The sequence below is a fragment of the Anolis sagrei genome, chromosome 1, assembly GCF_037176765.1.
Source record: "Anolis sagrei isolate rAnoSag1 chromosome 1, rAnoSag1.mat, whole genome shotgun sequence".
In the NCBI taxonomy this organism is placed as follows: domain Eukaryota; kingdom Metazoa; phylum Chordata; class Lepidosauria; order Squamata; family Dactyloidae; genus Anolis; species Anolis sagrei.
Genome location: NC_090021.1, coordinates 35552339 through 35576439, shown reverse-complemented (window position 1 = coordinate 35576439; position 24101 = coordinate 35552339). Strand labels below are relative to the sequence as shown.

Genomic DNA, 24101 nt, shown 5'->3' with positions numbered 1-24101 from the left:
GTGTGTAATGGCAAATAGCAGCTTCTGGGGATGTAGTGCAATTTTCTTGAAAAATCTTTCCTAAGTTGCTATTTGGTTTGGATGAAAACGCTCATTGACACCAATAGAACATTACCACTCAATGTACAGGGTTAGTCAAAATGCATAGGCCAATCTGCCATTCATTTGAATGGCAGATTGGCCTATGCATTTTGACTAACCCTGTATATGGCAACTTCAGGGACAATATGATAGCTTTTATAGTTTTGGACTGGAACAGGGGGGACCTAAGTCCAAATTCATGTTCAGACCAGTTACTATCTCTCAGCTCAATTTCTCATAGGATTTTGTGAAGATAAAAAGAAGGACCACGTAGTCGTCTGCAATGCTCCTAGAAGAAAGTTGGGCTATAGATTAAATTAACTAGACCTTGTAATGATACTTTTCAAACATAACTCATTCTGTTACTTATTCAACTGGTAAATATGTTCCTTCTGTAAGATAGTAAGAGAGTATGTGAGTTACAGTATCATTACTTGGCTTGCTATCACACATATATCATGCCCATGATAGTAGAGGTTAAACTCACCAGTAAATTGCCTCGTGTTTATTGGTGCCTACATGGTTCCAGCTCTGATTCAGTATCCATAACAGTTACTGTTTATAGTATTTAGAAGACACAACATTAAACCATATTTTAATGGTATATACCTTGACACTTACACTTTAGAATAATTATACCATCTCTCCCACTGAAGAAAGAATTACCTTATTATTTTACAATGCAATAATAGCAACAATTGCTTGGGGCAGTTAGAGAAGATGCTTCTTTGCTGTGCAACATAACACAGTATGAAATTAAATTATGAGGGAAAGAGATTTTCTATACAGAAGCATCAAATGGCAGCTGTGGCTTATGTTGGCAAATCAGGCAAAAAATAGCCTGATGACATTGGCAATAGCTCTTAATAGTGATTAATACATTGCCATTGATCAGGTGCTTCTTTCCTGGTGTCACTGCTGTGTCTCTAAATAGCATCTCTTTCTCCTCCTGTTCTTGTCATTACAGACACCTAAATAAAACAAATGGTATATATTGTATGCAGCAGAGAGTTTGGCAACCAGTTTTCCAGCTTTCTGATTTTCCTTGTTTGTTCATTTAATATCAGAAGGCATGCCAATTACAAATATATTTGGCCTACCCGTGTAAGTTCACACTCATCTGGCTTTTCCAGCCCTTTCCCTTTCCTCTGCCTCAACTTTGCCACAGCCGTGACACTTGCAGGCCTGTTCCACTGTTGTGCAGCTGATGCCCTGTCGAGGCTTATCTCTTTCTTCGTGACAGTGAGTGTTCTTGCCAAATGCCAGGGACCATAGTCACATCTGTTTGTCTCCGGAGCTTGTCTGAGGCTGCTCGGGAACACTTTTTATCCAGGGGGCAGCTTTAACTAGGCCTAATACTCTGGAAAGCCCTGTTTGTAAATGCATACAAAGAGGCGACAAGTTTCTGTTGTCTTTCCTTTAAAATTATTCCCTTTGACACGACTTGCTCGAGTCCCTGTCACCAGCATGTCAGCAGCCAAGTTTTCAGGCAAGGTGGTCTTAACAAGTTCTATTGCCCCTGCCATATAGCATGCCGAGCTTCCTGCCAGAACACTATTTATAAATGATAGCTTGGAGCAATGTATGGATAAGTGGAGAGGAACCAGGGGAATTAGCTGTTTGTAATCTTTTAGTCTGAGAATTCATGCTAAGGAACATTGAGGCAAGGCTACTAAGCCGGTTTCTTCTATTTTACCATGTCTCATCGAATGAAATGAGAAATGGAAATATGTGTTTATTGAATCAGGGGAAACCCATACTAAACAAAGATGGGGTTTTGGTTCATTTCTTTCCTAGAATATTGTTTTACTTGTCTGCTTATTTTTAAGCATTTGTACTCTGCTGTTCTGCCAGCATGACTCTCAAAGAGGCTGACATATGATAAAAATAATGTCATATAATAAAAACAGTAAAAAAGAAACTGTTCAAAAAGACAGCAATAATGGACCAAATCCAGCATTGCACAAAAGGTCTTGCTTTTTAATTCTTGCAACACCCCCCCCCCCAATCTTATTCAGAGGGTCTTCCAACCCTCTGGAACAATTGGAAGTCCACAAAGATCCAAACTAACTGAAAAGGACACACTGACAATGCTGATCAAGGAGAAAGCTTTGACCAACTTTAAGAAAGTCTGGAACTTATTTATAACCTTTTTACACCATGGATGGGGCCAGATATTTACTACCATTTTTTTAAATTAGTTGAAGGGTGACATTGGTGATACCTTGTTGGTGTAGAAAAGCAAACAAGTTAAAACCACTGAGCAGGTACTGTAATATGCGTTTAGTGGTAGAGGACTGCAATAGTCATAGTGAAGATGATTGTTATAGACTGTGTTGTATTACTGGTAGTTATTTTTTATATTGAGAAAAATATTTATGTGGTTTTGTTTTCGTGGGTAAGGGGATGGTTATGTCTAGTGTCTATGCATTTTGTCTAGTCTTTGTCAGTTTCGTGGTCTACTTGTTGTTGAATAAAAATTACATTAAAAAGAAAAGGTGAATTTCTGTTTCCAGAGGCTTTGGGAGAAGAAGTTAATTCTTTAACAGAGATAAGAAAAATGGTTCAAGGAGTCTAGAAGAGACTCTGAAATAGTCTGGGGAAAATGCCTTGTTTCCACACATGAACTAGATGCACAAGTGAACTTATATGTTTGCTGTCTTGCCAAAAAATAAAATTCTTTTGTCTTCCCAATAGGAAAATGTGGTAATTTAAGATTCAGAGTTCCTATATACAGCCTATGATAGTGGCCATGGCAAGTTTGTTCACACACAGAGACCAATTACAATGTACAGAAAAAGAGAACTCAAATCCCATTATGCATCCGATTTTCACTGCGAGTTGTTAATATGCAAAGCAGCCCCTAGTCTTTGACTGAGAGTTTGACCAAATTGATTATCTTGTTTTGAGAGAGTAAGGGAGATTTTTAATAACAGGTCTTGCTTTTCATATTGCTTAATCGTTTACAGCACCTTTTTAGAAAAAAAAAACCTCATGCTTTTCCGCAGAAAGGTAGTAAAAATATTCTCACCTTAAGTAGTGATCAAATTGTTGCACTTTGCAATGACAGTGACTCATTCATGCTAAAGGAACATAGCTGCCTTTCAGACATTTATTGATTTTAAATTAAAAAGTAACTGTTATGTTCTACACAAAGGGCGACAACAATATAAAGTAGTCCTTACTTAGTGTTATTCGTTGCAACTCCCTTGCATGCACTGACAGGGAAAAAGGGAGGGGAGGATCCAGGTTCCATAATCTAACTGATCAATAATCTAGATATCTCAATGCAGTGTAACAGATAATCAATGTGAGCAGAATTACTCAAGCACAGCTAGCTGTTATTCCTGGGGCTAGGGTCTTCAGGTTCAATTGGCTGACTTTATTAATTTTTATCTTTCATCCTGCTTGAATCCTTGTTTCCCACCTTCCCCATTGCTTCTTAGACTCCCCTTCATTATAACAATCCTAACAAATACTGCATTCGATTACAGTGTGAGCTGTCCCCAGACGTCTCTTGCTGTCAGTGACCCTGCAATAATATCCAGACTTGCTGTGAACAAAGGAGAGGGAAGCTTAATGTTCCTTTGAGAAATTTATATTACATTTCGTGTATTCCTCACCTATTGATGTAAAGTTCACTTTTGGAACAATTGAAGTCACAGGTTTAGCAAATCTGCAGGGTCTAATTTTCAAACTTGAACATTATTTACATTTCAATTGAGATATCTTCAGATTGTGACTAACCTAACAAATTGTAGGACAAAATGGGCAACTGATTTATTTCCTAGGGAAACCTTTTAAAGAAGATATTAGAAAGATATGCTAGATATTAGAAAGTGGCAGCATTCTGCTTGTATCTCTGATATATGTCTGAATTGAAGCAACTTACTTTCAGTGGCTATTATTAGTCCCTACTATCAAGGAACCCAGGAAACCAGGACATAGGGGCCACCGGTGGTGCAGTGAGTTAAATACTTGAGCCGGCAGGACTGCTGACTGGGAGGTCAGTGCTTCGAATCTGGGGAGAGGGGGTTGAGCTCTCTATGTCAGCTCCAACTCCCCATTTTGGGGACATGAGAGAAGCCTCCCACAAGGATGGTAAAACATCAAACATCCGGGTGTCCCTTGGGCAACATCCTTGCAAACGACCAATTCTCTCATACCAGAAGCAACTTGCAGTGTCTCAAGTCACTCCTTGATTCAAGTCTCTCCTGACACACACACACACATACAAAAAAAACCAGGACATGACAGCGATAGCTTTTTGTTGGATGTATTAAAATTGATTCATTCTCAGTGGTGAACCTGGAGTATTTTGATCAAGGGTTATTCATGGTTTGCCAGGGTTCCAAGTTGGGGGGGGGGGGGGAGTTGGCAATGCCTCTTCAAAGCATCTCAATCACAACAAGTTTTGAAAGCTACAAATGATCTAGAAATGTGATTGAAAAAAATATATCTCATCACCCCCATGTTCCTTGGTCCTGAAACTTTAAATCACTCTATGAAATTGTTTGGTAACATTGTCAAAGCTAACAGATAAAATGTTTCTTCACACAGTGAATAGTTACTATGGATTTTAATTGGAAGTGATAAGCTATGAGTGAAACAAAATACTGTTATTTTGCAAATTTATTTTAAAAATAAAAAGGCAATTTTTACAATACTATTTTTATAAAGTTCATATCCTTTAACAACTTGCTATGAACCTAAGTGAAAAGAGATGGTGATTAGTAGTGGTTCAAAAGCAGGCATTAGTAAACAATTGATAGCTAACCCGTAATATTGTGATGGATTTTGATAATTAATGTTCTGTATTGTCTTGTCATTGTTTTATTTTGTGCTGAGTCAAAAAGATTTACAGTTTTGTCAATGCAAAACATTTATATTAAGTTATTTATTGAGGTAGCTACAGAGTGAGGCAGCATAACTTCCTTTTTTCAAAACTTAATAAAACCCATTGTATAAATCAGAAAATTTTTTAAAAAATTTATAATGTAGGCGCATACCTAAAGTTTTGTTTTACGTAGTTTTGGTGATCAAATTAGGTAGGTGACGTCCCCCATTCTCCATTCTTTACACACTGAGTAAACCGATTTCTGGCGTTTGTCATTACTCTTGCCAGCATAGCAGGCATTATGTTGGCAATTTCTTCCTGGATGTTGGTCTTCAAATCTTGTAGGGTCCTTGGACGGTTCACATAAGCTCCTCACTGTTCCAACGCAAGTTATGCTGCCTCACCCTGTATTTATATTGCTTCTCCATCCATGGTACTTGTTAACATGACAAGTTCAGTATAGAAAAGGAATCTTTTTTTGTTATTTCCTTAATTTTGAAATAGTCTCTCCATTAATTGTTTACAGGCAGACAAGTGTCCATTTAGGATCGTTATTTATGGGTGATATCAAACGAAGAAGAAAAGCTGCACCACTGCCAGGTCCCACTGGTAAGCAATTTTATCATACTCACTTATTGAAACTTATATTCAGAATACAGCATGGAGAAAGAGAAGTCTTGGTTCAACATTCTTATCACATATTGGTCAGTAAAATTTTGTATCCCTACCACTCTCAAGAACCTAAGTACAAAATCTGCATATTTTACACAACAAACAATGCATTTTCTGAAAAGTATTTTCAAATATAATCCATACAGTCTTGTATTTGTGGTATACATCTGAATCTGAGTTTACTGAGCAAAATCTGCATGATTTACACACAAAAGAGAATGACAGACATCAGTAACTTATAAATTGACTTAATCGACTGGCCAAGATTTACTTGTAACTATGGATATGTGGAAGTCACAGTGCTGCACTGTTAGTGGTAAGAAAACACAAAATTGATATTATAAAGATATGTATAAAGTATATAGTACTAACATACATTCAGATGTGGCCTTCAAGAGCTGTCCCTGAGCCTATCTAAAGTTGGCATTTGACTAGAATGATTTTTCATTCCCATAGTGTTTTATTCTTCAGCAACAGATCAAAAACCATCTTTAAAAGATTACAAAAGCACTTTAGTGCCAGTAACATGGAAAAAGAAAATGTGTGGGTCAGGTCCTAAGACTCCAACCATATGTGTAGTGAGAAGAAAAAAAGCTTAATGGCTGAGGAGAGGATAATATAATTATTTCTACAAGGTGATTTTAACTTCACAACTTGAAAGTGACAGAAGGAAGTCATTTTGTTAAGTGTGTGTGAATACAAAGCAACATAAAATTAATTTTAGTATTCAGTTTTCTCTTGGGCTACCAACCTGTTCACTGACTTTTTCTTTTCATGTCATCTAGCACACCTGTGTCGTATTGCTGGTGATAACAAAGTACCAAGCATTCTCTTAAGAACATCATACATTTTTTTTGTATCGCCGGAATTCTTACAGTATTTAAGGGGATCTTGTTGTTTCAAATAAGAGATTCAAAATGAGCTTTGAGCTTGATACTAAAGCTACTGCTCGGAAACAATAATATTACGGAGTAGGAAAGTGCCCACCCTCCTACTCCATAATATTATTGGCATGATAGTTAAGAACATAAACTTTGAACCCTGTGTGTTTTTGGTATATTTTTGGTATAGATTTCCCCAGATGAGCCACAATCTTTTGGCTTTGCTTTCTTCTTCCCCCATAATAATTTGGCAAAGACACTGAGTTACCTTTGTGTAGCTATCTCAGCATCCTAGCCTAGCTGTTTAAGGCCATCCACCTATACCTCATGCCATCGAAAATCACCAGGGTGATTAGTGGTAAGAAAACACAAAATTGATATTATTTTGTGTTTTCAGTCAGTCAGGGATAGCAAGTTCGTAAGAGACTCCTTCCAGAATGCTGGAAAAAAGCTTCTGCTGACTCCAGTGCCAAAATGCAAATGCTCTTAGATGGTGGCCCTTTTACACAAGGCAAAAGTAAGGGCTGCATTGTCCCCAGCAAATAGTTTACCTTGATCCATACATTTAATTTTAATACGTGCACAGATTCTAAAAAATGAAATACTATGATTTGTCAAGTTTGGAAACAATAGTTCTAAATGCAATAACTCCTTTTCTTTTTTTAGTTACTGAGCTCTCTGTGACTATCTCTGCTCAGGGAAGCACTCATCTGTTCTTGCTCATTATGTTCAGAGATGGCACTATTATCAAAATATGTCTGTTTTTGTGGGGATTTTTTTTACACATTTTTACTGGCACCTTGAATTTGACAAAAATTGCATAAACAAGATACAAAAAGTGCCATGGTGATCTATTTACTTCATTCCTTGACATAGTCAAATAGTTTTCCCCCTTTTTGACAGAAAAAGGCTTAGCTGTGTGAAACTTAGATGTATCTGTATGCGTCATAATGGTGTCTAAAAATAATGTAATTCTTTATTTACCGGTAGACATTAACCAACCTTATTCCAAAGGCTTGGATCTTGCAGAAATGTCTGCTCATAGTAAGAGACTTATGAGTCTAGTAAAATGGTAAAGAAATAGTTTCAGTTGTCACATTCATAAACGTCCACTGATGACAGGCAGTTTTCTCTATCTTCCCGTGCAGTGTGTTGAGCAGCCTTATTTCTGCGTTCTTGGAGAAGAGATATGGCAGAGCTAACAAACTGCTAGAATGAGGTGCTTGTATATTTGAGAATCCTCTGTTCAGCACCTGCATAGCTGTGTACTTTCAAATACGTTACAAGGCTGCAGACTACTGTAGCTAGAAGTGTTATTGGTTAAACATTTATTAATTGTGACAAGAACACCCAATTTATTTCAGCGCTCTGGCTTATTTACTGCTCTTTCACCTTTGTATTTTGTATTGAAAAAGTAAAATGAATATTGATAGAGTTAGCTATTGATTTCTAAATTTATAGCATGTTCTCAGCCTTGAGACAAAGTCACATACCAATAGCACCGTGAGCATTAGTAACAAAGGATGTAGATTTACTCTTACAGCAATGAAAAACTGTTGAAGCAAGAAACTTTTAGCAGAGGAGAGCATTTTATAGTTTGAAAAATGTCATCTGTAAAGGTGAACTAAAGCAGTGAAGAAAATAAGGTGAATTCTATCAAAAAATTCCCAGTTAAAAGCTGAAGTAATAGGCCCCTATTCTGTATTTTTTCTTGAAACAAGAAGCATTTGACTTTATAGTCTACAATAAAGCCTTTTTAACATTGCAGCAACAAACCGGTGAGAGTACCAACTGAAACAAAAGATAGCTCTGCTCATATATTGCCTACAGTTTACATACAACCTTCTAAAAATTTCAAAGAATTGTTGCAACACATTGTTTCTCTTAAGGCAAGCATGAATTTGTTTCAGGAAATAAATACCTAAAGGAATTGATGTCTAGTGAAGCAATATAGTATCTGACATGGGAGCATGTCATTCTGAATGCCTTTGTCGGCTTGCTAACCACCTGAACAGTAATACTATTCAGTATGGATCCTTAAGAGGCTTTATTGCAAAAACAGAGTGCCCTTGAATCAGTGAGTATATGGGCACGCACTCACACATCAAGTTTTGTACTTTCATTCTTGAAAATGTTATGCTGATTCACTGGAATGTGACTTAGGAAAGCAGGACATCCAGCAATTTCGTTCTAATATTCAGGAAAGACTTCCCCGCCCCCTCCTTCAATTAATTGTGTATATAATAAAGGACTCTCAGTCCTGATGCTTTCTTGTTGCTTGCCTTGCAAATCTTTATATACTGCTGAGATCCAAAAAATTCAAAGTGAGGTACATGTACTTAAGTGGGCTTGCATATTCATTCAAATATGCTTCAAACAGAAGCACAAATGAATGGTTGAAAACAAAAATAAATTCAAGTGCACCAAAAAACCCTGAAAAATCTCTTTCTCTCTGTATCAGCCTTTCCTTATCTGGTGTCCTCCAGACAACATGACTATTAAATGGATAATCTGAGTTGCAGTTTATCAGATCTGGAGTTCATCAGGTTGCAGGCAGCTGTCATGCAAAGTTTGACTATCAGGTTGTGTAAACTTAATATCATAATTTTTAAATATGGTTATGCAACATACAAAGTATGTTTTGTACATGCCAATGAATGGTCCCAACAAAAGTTAGTCACTGGGTTGTTATAGGTTTTTCGGGCTATATGGCCATGTTCTAGAAGCATTCTCTCCTGACATTTCGCCTGCGTCTATGGCAAGCATCCTCAGAGTTTGTGAGAATGCTTCTGTAACATGGCAAATAGCCCAAAAAACAACAACTCAGTGATTCCAGCCATGAAAGCCTTTGACAAAAGTTAGTCTATTTGGAGTGTATATGAGGGTGCAAAAAACAAAAAACAAGTTATAATTGTGCTAAAATAACTTATAACGGTACAAAGGATTCACAAAGTATTCTTATAGACAGATGTGTAGCTAGATAGAAACCAGTGCAATGTATAAAAACTTTACTTTAAAACTGTAATGTTTTAAATGTTTAATATGTTTTAATTTTAATCTAATTTAATTTTAATTTTTGGAATTGTATGTGTTTTTAAGGCATTGAATAATTGCCTTTATGTAAGCTGCCTTTAGTCCCCTTTGGGGTAGAGAAAAGCGGGGTATAAATAGGCTAAGTAAATAAATAAATAAATAACATACTCCTTGCTTAATTCATATCAGATGTCTTCTGGTCTGCATTTAACTCAAAGATTCAACTCTGATTTCCTTGCTTAATTTACATGCACCAAAAATAGCAAAATGTGATTTTAAAGTATCAAAACACAAAATTCAGTATTCAGGCATTAGAAGTACAGGAACATTTTTCTTGAACGTTCACTCTGAGAGCTGTCTTTTTAAAATTGCTATATAAGTAATAGCCCACTTGCACATGGAGTAAAGTACACTGAAAAAAATCATGAAACTATATGTCAATCTAGTACTGGCAGTCCATATGTTTGAAATGGTCCTGAAATGCAGAAATGTTTGGAACTTGTTTTTTTCTTCTAAAATTGTGCAAATATTGGCATGTAACAATAGCACAAAGTCAGTCAACAATCTTTGCTCAAAAAGAAATGCTTTAATATTTTGTCTGGTGTAGTAAACTACATGCCATATTTCAGGCCAATGCACTTTGGAATGACTTGTATTATCAACTCTTGGTAAGAATGTGTTTTAATGAAAAACCTGACAGATTCTCAATTATAGCGTGTAATATCAAGTGCTGCTATAAGGTCATCATGACTCCCTTTAACAAGGTAATCAAAAGGCTAAATGTTTTCATTTCGTTCAAAAATTACCAGCAAAACTATTTTGCTGACGTCTAATGTGGCAGTGATTAAACATCAGATTTGAATATGTGCAGTGCCAAAATGATGATTTGAAAATACTGTGATTATACTATTTCAGTAGAGGTTACCCAGGCCTGGCTTCTGTTGAAGGTCAGCCTTCTGATCTGTTTATGGAAGAGAGACAGATTTGGGTTAGCTGGATAAGCTGGGGCAAACTTGCACGCATTGGGCATGAGAGGTTTCTTCCATTTCAATGTATGGTTTATATTCCAGCACATTTAGAACAAGCTTCTGTATTGCCTGTGTTAACTGTTAGTTTATATGAACAGACTAAATACAAATGGTATCAAATGGATGAAAAAATGAAATGTCTTCAATTTTAACATATAGTACTACTCTGAACAGGCTAAGCTGCTAGAAGCCCAAAGTGCTTGTTGTGAACTTGCAGGAAGAAGGAATGTTTAATTTTCCAAGGACTTCCACTGTTTTTCCCCATTTTACTTCTGGAGTAGACTGTCATACTTAGCACACCCATGGCAAGAAATGATGTACTCAGGGACTTGAGCAGTTTCTCCCTTACTTATAGGAGTCCATTTTGAATTGGTCACCAGGAAATGGGAATAGAGCAGCACTCTCACAACAGTATATTGGTTTTTATTTTAATTAATTTTATTTGTTTAGACAATCAGGAATAGACCAACATTGTCGTGTGGCTTCAGGCCTCTGGCTGATTTCCAAAGGGTGAAAAGGGCATCCAACTGATGATGGCATAGGAATTTGTTGAAAAAGGACTAAAATCTGTTAAAATTGAAAATTTCAATATGAACAGTTCACCTTATAGGAAAGCAAGTGGTAAGGTGGAATCTTTGTAAAGTTGATATGATTGCAAGTGTGACATTCATTTGGTTAGGTACACTCAGATGAATTACATTAAGAGTATGAATTGTGTAGCCCTCTAGATCTCAGCATCATTGAGAAAGCTGCACAATTTCCAGATCTAATACATTTTTTAAAAGACAAATAACTGGGTCCTAGAGGAAATCAAGCCTGACTTCTCCTTAAAGGCCAAGGTGACTAAACTGAAATTGTCATACTCTGGATGTATCATGAGAAGACATGGCTCATTAGAAGAAACAGTGATGCTTGATAAGGTAGGAAAAGAGGAAGATTGTGTTCAGCGAAGGATAGATTTAGTCAAGGAAGCCATAGCTCTACGTCTGCAAGACCTGAGAAGAGTTCTTGATATCTTGATAAGAATGTGTTTTAATGAAATCTCTTATTAATAGGGTTGTACTGTAATTAGTCGCAACAACAGCCAGAGTCCAGTTGGTATCATGCATATGTAAGTTTCCTACACATGCAGTTGTACTTTTTTGGCTGTTGCACAACAGACATATTTAGTTCATAGTTGATTGAGTTGGGTTCCACTTTGAGTTTCACTTCACATAGTTCTTGCTCCCAACTACACAATAGCCAGATTGTAATGCATCACCATTCAATAATTGAGTCAGGGAGCCTACTCCAGTTGGGACTAACTAACAGAATTCCAGCCATAGAGCTGTATATTCTTGGATGGTATGTAACTGCTCTTCAGTACCTTCATTTATTAGATTGACAAAAAGAGAAGAGCTACTGTGTGTATTCCCCATTGAACAAGGAGAAAGTAAGGCATGTTGGCAGATACACAATAATAATTCCATAATGTGCAACCAAAGGTGGTGTAGCACAACCACTGGATAACAACATGAGTTGAAATTTTTATCTCACAAACACAAGACATGTGTGTCTCTGAGTCCTGGTTTTAATGTCTTTATTTCAATACCACAAAAGAGACCAGTGTTACCAAAATGCTGTTCAAAAAACTGAGATGAATTGTTCCATGATATAAGAGGAATGTGGATTTATATAAAGATAGCTGGAATACTCATATGGCCATATAGCCTGAAAAAACCTACAACAACCCAATACTCATATGGTTTTTGAATCAATTTTTGCTTTAATGTATTGTCGAAGGCTTTCATGGCCGGAATCATTGGGTTTTTGTAGGTTTTTTTGGGCTATGTGGCCATGTTCTAGAGGCATTTTCTCCTGACGTTTCACCTGCATCTATGGCAAGCATCCTCAGAGGTAGCGAGGTCTATTGGAACTAGGAAAGTGGGTTTATATATCTGTGGAATGACCAGGGTGTGGCAAAGAACTCTTGTCTGTGTTGAAACATTCACACCTAGCTCCAACAGACAAAGAGTTCTTTGCCCCACCCTGGTCATTCCACAGATATATAAACCCACTTTCCTAGTTCCAATAGACCTCGCTACCTCTGAGGATGCTTGCCATAGATGCAGGCGAAACGTCAGGAGAAAATGCCTCTACAACATGGCCATATAGCCCGAAAAAAACCTACAACAACCCAATTTTTGCTTTAAATTAATGTAATTGCTTTATGGCTGAAAGTGATCCTACCGTCCATATGAAAATTAGATGCTCAATCTTTCTCTAGAGGATCCTTTATGGAAGGGGGGAGTGAAACAAAACAGCTCAAGGTTTTGAGAGCAATACTCTGATAACACAGCTTCATTGCATCGAGATCAAAGCCTACTGTTTTAGACCTTTGCATTTGCTGGCTGGTTTAAGCAGTCACAAATAGAGAACTGAAAGGAATGCCCTGAATATTAAATGCCTTCAGAGAAAAGAGGGAAAGGTGTACTAGGTTATAAAGCAAAGCAGCATGTATCTCCCCGTTTTCCATTGGCTGTTTATCCAACATCAATACAACACTTTAGGAGCCAAATTACTAAACAAGCTGCCAATTAGGCTTGCAGTCAGCTGGATAGATTAGTGGCTAAGAGAGGCAGATACAAGATTTTCATCTCTTGAGCCAATTACTCAAGTGAATTACCATCCGCAGTGCTCCTTGGGAATTTAAGGTAGAAAGACTAACTCTGCTGTGATAGGCATAAGTGAGATCCTGGAACGGGGGTCAGGGTTATCCGGCCACATAGTGCAAAAATTGCCCAAGCAAAAAGAGATCCTTCTAGGAAAGGGCTTAAAGGATTTAGGGCTGCCAGGGGTGCTGGCAAAGAAAATAATCGTTGTGGGGTGTCATGCTGCAGCAAACTTGTTAAATTCACATGTGTTAATCTTTTAAAAGGGAAGTGAGAACCAAGGCTACCACAGTTTATAATTCCTGTTTGAAGCAAGAAAGAAAACAGTCCTGAGGAAAAAATGGTGCTGCCCTGTTGGAAAAAATACATTGGAAGTGGCTACCATTTTATATTACTAGAAATACTGGAAAAGGAATGCTAACCAATGATAAATTCAGAATCATTGAATGAGGCATATTTGGTGTGTTTGAAATCAATTATAACTCAGTTAACCAGTTAGATTAAAAGGTTTTTAACTGATGTGATAAAAGTTTAGGCCCATTTAATTGAGAACAATTTGTTTTTAAATGGTATTCATTTTTGAAGTCATTACTTTGTATTATGAAAGCTGTTGTTTTTAGATGCCATTTTAGAATAGTAGTTCTATAGAAATTTAGCAGACATGTACCACCAGTACATATAAAGCCTTACACTATTAGCACATACCTAAATAAAGACATCCAAAGTGACCTCTGAACCAGACGTAGACAACTTCACAAGATTTGAGGAGAAATTTACTCCAAGACCCACTATAGGCTGTTGTTGTTCATTCGTTCAGTCGTCTCCAAGTCTTCGTGACCTCATGGACCAGCCCACGCCAGAGCTCCTTGTCGGCCGTCACCACCCCCAGCTCCTGCAAGGTCAGTCCAGTCACTTCAAGAATGCCATCCATCCATCTTGCCCTTGGTCGGCCCCTCTTCCTTTTGCCTTCCACTTTCCCCAGCATAATTGTCTTCTCTAGGCTTTGCTGTCTCCTCATGATGTGGCCAAAGTACTTCAACTTTGTCTCTAGTATCCTTCCCTCCAGTGAGCAGTCGGGCTTTATTTCCTGGAGGATGGACTGGTTGGATCTTCTCGCAGTCCAAGGCACTCTCAGAACTTTCCTCCAACACCACAGCTCAAAAGCATCGATCTTCCTTCGCTCAGCCTTCCCTAAGGCTGAGCGAAAGAAGGCTACACCAGATGAAAAGCTGAATTGTAACTAGATGGATGTCCACTTCCAATTTCCATCAGGGTGTGCATTTCAAAAGGTTGGGGGCCTTGATTTTTTTTAAAAAAAATGTAACATTGCTACTCCTGGGAACTTCCAGGAACAGGAAATGAGAAGTTTGGGCTGGGGATTATGTCTCTTTTGTTTTTACACAGAGGCCTGGGGTTGTAAAAAAATCCTTGTTGACCAAATACAACACATAGACTGCAATTGCCTATACCTTCCATATAAATGAAACAGATGTATCCCATGAAAGTAGTATTATTTTTCAGTTCTTTTAAACTGCCTTCGTCTAGTGGGGTCTATTTTAAATCGTACAGTTTAGTTTTTCTGATCTTGTAACTGCTGCTCATTGTACAGCAATCCCCTAAATTCCAACTCAATTCACTGGGACTAATGTCCTTGTAATGATATTTAGAATGGCAACATTAATATTCTATTAAAGGAAAAGCAACATCAATTTTCTTATGGACTTGAAAAAGAAGAACATTTCACAGCAATATTCAAAGCATTTAATGGGCTGAATTGAATATTATTTATTTATTTCACACATTTATATCCCGTCCTTCTCACCCTCAGAGGGGGACTCAGGGCGGCTTACAACTGGCAACCATTAAATGCCAATAGCAGTAATAAATAGGCCCATTTAAATGACTGGAACTTGGTAATTACAACTTACTTAAGTCTTTGTGATGTCAATGAGTCTACTTGATGTAGGTCACATATTGAATTTAGGACACAGAATAAAAATGAAAGTTCTCAAGTAATGCTGGCTAACCTTACACTATTTGAAAGTTATTTGTAATTTTATATAAAGATAAAGTATGCAAATTGGCAAAGCAAAAGCTGTAGATGCTTCAAATGTAAAACAAATGTTACAGATATAGACAACATGTCAGAAGTTCATTATTTTCTGAGTCCTACTGAAATTTGCACACCACAGTACAATACTATTTCTTAAATATTAAGCAAATGAAAACCCTGAACTTCAGCAAGCTGTTGTATCCTAAAATGATTAAACAGATGTGAAGCCTGCAGCAGCATTAGACCTCTGATCTGATTTTTAGCTTACAGATGGAATTAAATTAATTCATGGCAATCCCTGTAAAATCAAGGGTATGGCAGTGAATGCTAGTGCTCTGTTTAACCAGAACGTACCTGTTCCAACAGCTGTTGAGAAAAATTACATGTCTTAATTTTCATGGAAATCTACCTTTAATGACATCATAAATATTATTTTGAAATAAAAATTTAATTGCAAGGTTTGTTTTCTCTCCCTGTCTCTCTCTCTTTTTAAAGGAGTATCTTCATTCACCATATACCCACTTTATTGCCTTTTACTTTTATTGGCTTTATATTAAGTCTCGCAACCATTTGCATACACACGGATTGTGAGAGTACACGTATGTAAAATTCTAAGGCGGTATATTAGGTATTCTTTGGCATTTATTTTGGCAATGAAACTCTGATCCAGCAAGTGTTTTTTTTTTTCTTTTACTTCTCTCATGGCAACCACTCCAGTTACTATTTGGCAAACCAGGAGCAGTTGTTTTGATAGCAATCAGTTTGTAGATTCTCAAAGGCAGGAGGGACTGCATGCCATTGGAACACCCACATGCCCTTGACAAGCAATATTAGCTGGAGTTTCATAATAGTTGTCGCCCAATCTTTCCTGTTATAACAGTTGGTGACCCCTCGCCCCTCCCCACTAGCTTTCATAAGACATTTGCATAGCTATGTTTCTTCCAGGTGGCAACAGTTGGTATTTAGTCATTACCAATATGACTGGAATGTTCTCTCTTAAATAGCACAGCTCTTTCTGGACTCTTTCCATAGTAAAGATGTTGAAACAACCCGTTGAGAAATCCAAGCAAAGTTTTTTGTTCCGCAGCAAAGAAGCTCTTTCAGTCAGCCAATAAATATAAAGTAAAACTAGTTCTGTATTCAAACTATCACTCATATCAAAGCTCATATCAAAGCTGACTGGCACAACCTGGGGATCACAACCAGAAACAGTGAAGACATCTGCCCTTGCGCTATGCTACTCTGCTGCTGAGTATGTATGCCTTGTGTGGAACACATCTCACCACACCAAAACAGTGGATGTGGCTCTTAATGAGACATGCCGCATTATCACAGGGTGTCTGCGCCCTACACCACTGGAGAAATTACACTGCTTAGCCGGTATTGCACCACCTGACATCCGCCGGGAAGTAGCAGCCAATAGTGAAAGGACCAAGGCAGTGACATCTCCAACTCATCCCTTGTTTGGGTATCAGCCAGCATGTCAACGACTTAAATCAAGAAATAGTTTTCTTAGATCTACAGAGAAACTCGCTGGAACACCTCAGCAAGAGAGAGTCCAAAAGTGGCAGGCTCAAACGCAGCACCTCAATCCGTGGGTGATACCAGATGAGAGACTCCCTCCTGGGCACACAGAAAACTGGGCGACTTGGAAGGCGCTGAACAGATTGCGCTCTGGCACCACGAGATGCAGAGCCAATCTTAAGAAATTGGGCTACAAAGTTGAATCCACGACATGCGAGTGTGGAGAAGAGCAAACCACCGACCACCTGCTGCAATGCAACCTGAGCCCTTCTACATGCACAGTGGAGGACCTTCTTGTGGCAACACCAGAAGCACTCCATGTGGCCAGATACTGGTCAAAGGACAGTTAATCAACTACCAAGTTTGCAAAATCTGTGTTTTTTTATCTGTTTGTTTGTTTTGTTCTGTTAGAAATGTAAAACAATGGTATGGTTGCTGATGACACGATAAATAAATAGTTCTGTATTCCTCACCTTTCAGCCAGTAGGACTTCAGAAATGTTGTACTTGGTTTTTCCCATCTATCTCTGGTGGTACAGAAGAACCAATTACATTAAAATGCAGTCCCATATATACTCCTGGATAAGTCAAGGACAGGTTTTAGGGCTAACATTATGCATTTTGGTGTGATCCATGTATAAGTCAAGAGTAATTCAAAGGCTAAGGGAAAGCACCAATGCCATCTCAGGAAGGCAGTCACACCAGGCCACCACCATCTCCGTGCCCAGAGAATAAACAGAGTTGGTGCTTCTTGGATGAATTAATTTCTTGCCTTTTGCCACTTACGGTTCCTCCCCCCCCCCTTTTTTGGTGTTTTTTTTTCTTTAGTTAAGGTACTGTACAGTCATTGACCTATGCATAAGTTGACCTCATTTTAGTTGATTTTTTAACTACAATTTCTAGAGTTATGCATGAGTATATATTAGGGTGGTTGCTGCCACAATTTATAAAATTGTTTCAGAAAGTCTTTATCAAATAGTTGAGTCTGTGGGTATTGGACTACATCCCTTTGGATGGATTGCAGTTACCACTCTGCATTTCAATTCTGCAAATTTGAAAAAGAACTACCATATTTACTCAAATCTAATGCTCACTTATTTTGGCTAAATGACATCGCCAACATTGAGACTTGCTTCATACAGTAACATTAGTGCCAAGTCAAAGCAAAAGGGGAAGCTGCTTCAGGAGCTGCGCTGGGAGATGTCATCTGTAATGTAATTGCCATGGCTTAGTGCTATGCAACTCTGGGATTTGTAGTTTGATGAGATATCAGCATCAATTCGCAGAGAACGCTTAAGACCTTGAAAAACTACAGTCCCCATGGTTCCATAGCAGTGAACCAAGACAATGAAAGTGGATTCATTCCATCCCTGGAAGCTTTGGTGTCTTAACACTTTTGTTTTTAAAGAAGTAATCCTAGGCAGGAAGCAATTGTAATGCACACCTTTTTTGACCGAATGACAAAGAGTTTACTTTTTGCCACTGCACATTACATCTTTTGATTTCAGGGTTTTGAAAATTGAGTTGAGCATTAGATTCAGTGATGCATTAGACTCGAGTAAATACAAGTATTTCAACCAGTGTCTGTAAGTAGAAATGAGACTTTAATTTCCAGAGATATTGCTGTCCTTAAAAGCAGTAACTTTTATTTTCTTCCCTACTGTATTTCTTTGAATTGTGCCATACAACTTTATAATTTTGGCATATTCCCATTTTGTTCTCAAGACAGGGGGAGAAGGAAAAATTGTGGTGCAAGTGGAATGTCTTTTGTTCAAAGCCACCCAGTGAGCTTTCATAGTTGAGGCAACGTTTAAATCACGTTAGAATCCACATCAAACTCCAGCTCTCAATTACTATGGTAGGAGCAACAGTAAGTAGTTTTGCCATACAATTAGCAAAGCTGCTTTTTGGCTTCTATATTTATAGGAGCTGAGTGGAACAGAATGCATGGGTTTCAAACTTTGATAATTATATCCTGTGTTGAGGAGGAAAATTCATTATATTGTATATTAAAGTACTTAAGCATCAGTTAAAAACAAAACTGTTCCAATTACCTGTCAATCACAGAAAATTGCAGACTTTGTATTGAGGGGCTGACATCAAAAATAGATACATCACTTTATAAAGTTGCACATTTTGAAGTACAGGGTGTTCAGCTCTATTTTCCCTATACAATGTTGGTTTCTGTTAGCAGCAATTATAAAACAATCACTTCTCCAGGCCTTCATTTTAACTTTTTGTGCTCATTGTTAATATTTGTATCCAACTTTTAGCGAAAAAGTGGAAAACTCTCTTCCCTAAGGTAGGCTCATTATCTGGTTCACTCCAGACCAAAGTCATTTTACTGCCTGAAGTAAAGGGCAAGATGGCACCCCTATCTCCATACAGACGCCTGCCAGACTGGCAGATGAAATCTTATTTTAGCACTGGTAAGAGGCTTATATATATATTATTGCATCTGAAGGAAAGGAAAGAAAGTGGAATAATATTCACAGCTCTCCTCCCAATGTTGTGAGCTCTCCCTCCCTACGAACATCTGCTTTTTAAGATGATGATCTCAGTCTGGTAAATGTTTATATAGACAGCCATGAAATTTCTCTCAGGTGGTAAAATGGTACATCTTGCCACATGTATTACCATGTACAGAAGGAGGCAGAATCAGGAGCAAATATGTGCTTAAACGTAGAAAGAATCATAGAGTTGGAAGAGACCACAAGGACCATCCAATCCAATCTCCTGCCATGTAGTGAACTGGTCGTTCAAGTTACTCAGCACTACACAGTTGCTCATTTTTAAATTAACCTTATAAATTCCACTTGTTGAACCTTGGATTATTTATTTTGAATATTTTTGTCATCCTTTGCAATAAAACCTTTGGAAAACGGGACTGCTGTTATCATTATCAGAAAGTTGAACTAAAGTAATCCTCATCCACATGAAAGGTTGACTTACACCCCACTATGAAGTACACTTCCCACCACAGCCACTAAATATGAATTTGCTGCATTATTCAAAATTGAAGTCTGTTGTTTATGGCTCATGCCCACCGACGACATGGTGGGCATGAAGCTAGTAAAACAGCATAATCTGGGATTTTCCTATACTGGCTACATACTCAAATAGTATCAGTGTTTCCTCTGACACAGAGGTTGATATGGTTTATGTAGTCTTTATATGGCTTGTGGGAATCAAATCAATATTTCTGCATGGAGTAATACCGTTGCATTTCTCTATTTTCATTTGTTTAGTTGTTGTACCCATTGGGAATGTTGGAATGTTCAACACATTTTCAGTACAAGGTAGTTTGCATTGTGTAAAACATGTGTAGCTCTGAAATAAGAAAATTAGCCTATAACACTGTCAAATCAGCCTGCAACCTTGAAGTCGTTGTGTACAAAGACATCCTGTTCTAGCAGTCTATTAGATAAATTAGGAGAATAAGAAGGTTTAGGGCTTATGGGGAGATTATCCTTCTCTTCTGCATATGGCCACACTGGTTAATGCTGTGTGTTTCTTTTAATCACAGGGTTTGTGGGTGAAAATGCTCAACCCATCTCCGATAGCAACATTGGCAGTCGGATGCTCCAGAGTATGGGCTGGACACCTGGCACAGGCCTTGGACCAGACGGCAAAGGAATCGCTGAACCAATCCGAGCAATCCAGCGGCCGAAGGGACTGGGGCTTGGATTCAGCTGACCCAAAGTTCACTCCTGCTGCTGTTCAGACATCACGATAACCACCTTTACTTGGAAATAACAGAAAATGTTTTATTCAGATGTTTGCAAAACACCCAGTAACTTCTGACTACAGAAGCTTCAGTATTCTGTTAAAAGCAGAAAGAGGCCATCCTTTAGGACAGGCTCCATCTTTGAATCCCAACTCTATAATGGTGCTAACATTTTAAATTGTACTTTTTAACATTTTATGTGGTCTTAACTATTTCTATTGTCAAGTATTCCATGAACTGATTTGATTTACTATTCCACCCCCTCATTAAAGGGCTGCCAACATCACAAACACACATGGGGAATCCTTTTCTAGTGTCAGGTTATTGTTAGTTTAATTAGCATTGAAGATGGGCAAAAGCAGCTGTACTGCCACCTAGGGCAGAGGTGAGAATCATGGGGCCCATTGCCAGGTTTGGGGGGGGGGGCAATTTAACCCCTCCACGTCTCCAACTATATTAAGAAAAATATTGATCAAAAAGCTGATTTTGTGGTCAAAAATATACATAGAGACCGATTTTGGCCTCCTCTGTAGTGTTTCAGTGCCTGGAAGTCACCAGTTACTGGTAGGAGTTTCAAGTGAATCTGAGGAGCCAATGAAATATTCCTTGACCCCTGGAATGTGTCCTCCTCTGAGCTAAAACAATGACAAAGTTTCTAGCATGTACTCTGCTGTAAATATCCCACTTGTTTCAGAATATCTTAGTAAACAGGATACCAGATAGCATGGATATAGAATTGCTTCAACAAGGGACATGTTGAAAATAGGAATGGCACTTTTGTAAAAGGTGTAGAAGCTCCATCAGTATAGCAGCCAGAGTCTTGCCATCAAAACCTACAGAGCCTTAATAAGGTGTTTGCCCTTTTTCAGACAAAAGTTTCATTTGGTATTTCTTCCTGTATACAATATTTCTTAATAACCCTACATCAGTGATCCCTTGCTTGCCAGCATGTACTTTTTGCATGAACAAAGCATGGCAAAATGATCAGTTCTCCTTACAATCGGCAGTATGCAGTTCCATCCCCTTTTCTTATCCAAGCCCATCCACTCCCAAATATACAAAGTTTTAAGGGACTGGTATTTTTATTTAAAGCCAACATTTTGGAATAACTGTACTGACGTCTTTTACCCAATCACTGTGAATGTGTATATTAAGTGGATTTAAAATGAAACTGTGGGACTAGCACCTCTTGGCTATAGTTATAATCAGGGAGATGTTTCTTAATTAAGAAATGGTGGCTGCCATGGGGCACTTCCTAGGCACATTGGCCGGAATTCACTAAGGTAGTTATGAATGCATAGCCTCCTTAATTACGTAGTTAGATAGTGTCTCCCAGCAGAATCCTCCCCAATTTCCATGTAGTCGGCAGCAGTTACTGTGATTGACAGAGTCTGTTCCCTTGGCATTTTAGAGCATCTGACTGATGGTCCCACCCCCTCATGTGAGCAGTCACCTCTGTAAAACAGCCAGACGTAGGGTCCTTGTCACGATTTCATACTCCCACTAGAAATCTCTTATGTGAAAGGTGGGTGGGAACCTCTGTCAGCCACTTCTTGATCAACAGGGGAACAACTCACTGTTGATCACAGTGACTGCTTTCCTGTAAGTGGGAATTGGGGACTTTCACATTCCCTACATATCTTCTAAGCTATCTTCTATGGTACACGGGGATCATGACTATGAACCAGTCACAAAGGAATACCTCTTTATTGTAACTGTATATTTTAACTTCCATGGTTAATTCTGAACATACTCTTAAAAATAAAAAAAGTTGAAATTATAAAACAGGCAATGCTTTCATAATATGAACAGCCATAATTTCATGCTTAATATATTGTCTTGTCTATCTGTTGGCATTTCTGATTTATTAAAGAGGCCTTCTAACCATGGATTATGGGCTTGCTTCAATTTGTATGCTAGTTTGATTTTATTATACATGTATTTATTTATTTACTTACTTCATTTGTATACCGCCATTCTCAGCCCTAAGGCGACTCATAGCGGTTCCCCAAAGTAATTCTTAGATTTCATATATTACTGCTATGCCATATAGCACACCTTTTTCTGCCTTCTTCGACATTGTAATATTCCAAATTAGTGCATCTAGAGAACAGTGAGAAGAATTCAGCTCATATGGTGGGGCTTTCCTACCTGTTTTTTCCTATTACTAAAAAGAAACCCAAAACATTGAGAAGATTTAACTGGTCTTAATAAATGACAGGCATGTCTGAATCTGAAATGTTAACACTGTTAATAATATTCAGAGATTACCATGTTGGCCAGTCATCAAAATCCAATGATTTTAAATAATGTTACAGATGTTAACAGCATGTTTTCCTGTGCAGATTTGTATTGCAAGTACAGATTTTTTTTCTTTGCATAAAAAGGCGGCTGATAGATTTTTTTTTTTAAAAAAAAAGTAGTATTAAATGCTAGCAGAAAACAGGATAAAAATGGGAAGACTTCTGAGGTATCTGAGGTTTTGCCCTTGAAAGATTCTGCAGAAAAAGTAGAAGATAGCTTCCTTCATCATATTGCTTCCATATTAAGTCTAGTCATGTCTGGCTCTGGAGAGTGGTGCTCACCTCCATTTCTAAGCCGAAGAGCCGGCGTTATCCATAGACTCCTCCTAGGTCATGTGATCGGCATGACCGCATGGAGCGCATGGATACAGGAGGAAACACAGACAAAACAAGAGTTTTATATACTGGCCTATTGTGACGGCACTCCATGCAGTCATGCCGGCCACATGACCTTGGAGGTGTCTACGGACAACGCTGGCTCTTCAGCTTAGAAATTGAGATGAGCACCACACCCCAGAGTCGGACACGACTGGATTTAATGTCAGGGGAAAACCTTTACCTATTGTCAAAGTATAGTTCAAATAAACCATAGTTCCTCAAGTTAATACAGGTTCCTTGCATTCTATGATTAGTTTAGATCTGAAAACAGGGAGAAGAGAAATAGTAGTTGTTTGTTTTGTTGTGTTCTTTTTGATACTATAATAATAATAATAATAATAATAATAATAATAGCAATAAATATACTGCCTTTCACCAAATATGATACCCGATACATAGATTAAAGGAAACTTTCCATTTTTTTCTTTGCAAAGTAAAAAGGCAATGTTTCTCATTTCTTGAGTCTTTTCTGGATCACAAAAGGCTATTTTTTTTTCAGAGTGACCTGGGATGGAGCAACATGACTTACTCTTACTGAAAGTGGCTGGGAGTAAGTCAAACACATCCCACTTTTTATGTCCCTTAGCTTTAAAAAAAAAAAAACAATTACAGAGAACCTGTAGTACAAGCAAATGAGAGGGATACATTTAGGCTTCTCTACATCTGTATTGTATCACCCACTTGGAGGATGCTGTTCTTTTTTTCCCCTTTTTTTTACAGTTTTACATTTGCATATCTGTATCATTCTTTTCAGCATGAGTTAGGAAGATAATGTTAGACATCAGAGGGGCAAGAAAGATGCTTCTTGGAAAGCTACAATCTCACATGATAAGCTTTCCAAATTGTCACGTTCTCCTTAGGAATTTCATGGGGAAACAGAAGAGTTCAGCACAAACACAAAACAATCTATGCGTAATGTCAAAGTTTATTATCA

The 24101-nt window shown here is 37.9% G+C and overlaps 1 protein-coding gene across 1 annotated transcript in view; it reads left to right on the top strand.

The window, feature by feature from the left end:
• GPATCH2 (G-patch domain containing 2) overlaps positions 1-22375 on the top strand; it is a 115634-nt gene extending 93259 nt beyond the window's left edge. Inside the window, exons 9-10 of the mRNA XM_060754255.2 lie at positions 5445-5527; positions 20286-22375. Of these exons, the coding sequence (XP_060610238.2) occupies positions 5445-5527; positions 20286-20455 (253 nt within the window). The 3' untranslated portion in view covers positions 20456-22375. The remainder of the gene's footprint in view (positions 1-5444; positions 5528-20285) is intronic.
• Positions 22376-24101: the final 1726 nt, after the last annotated feature.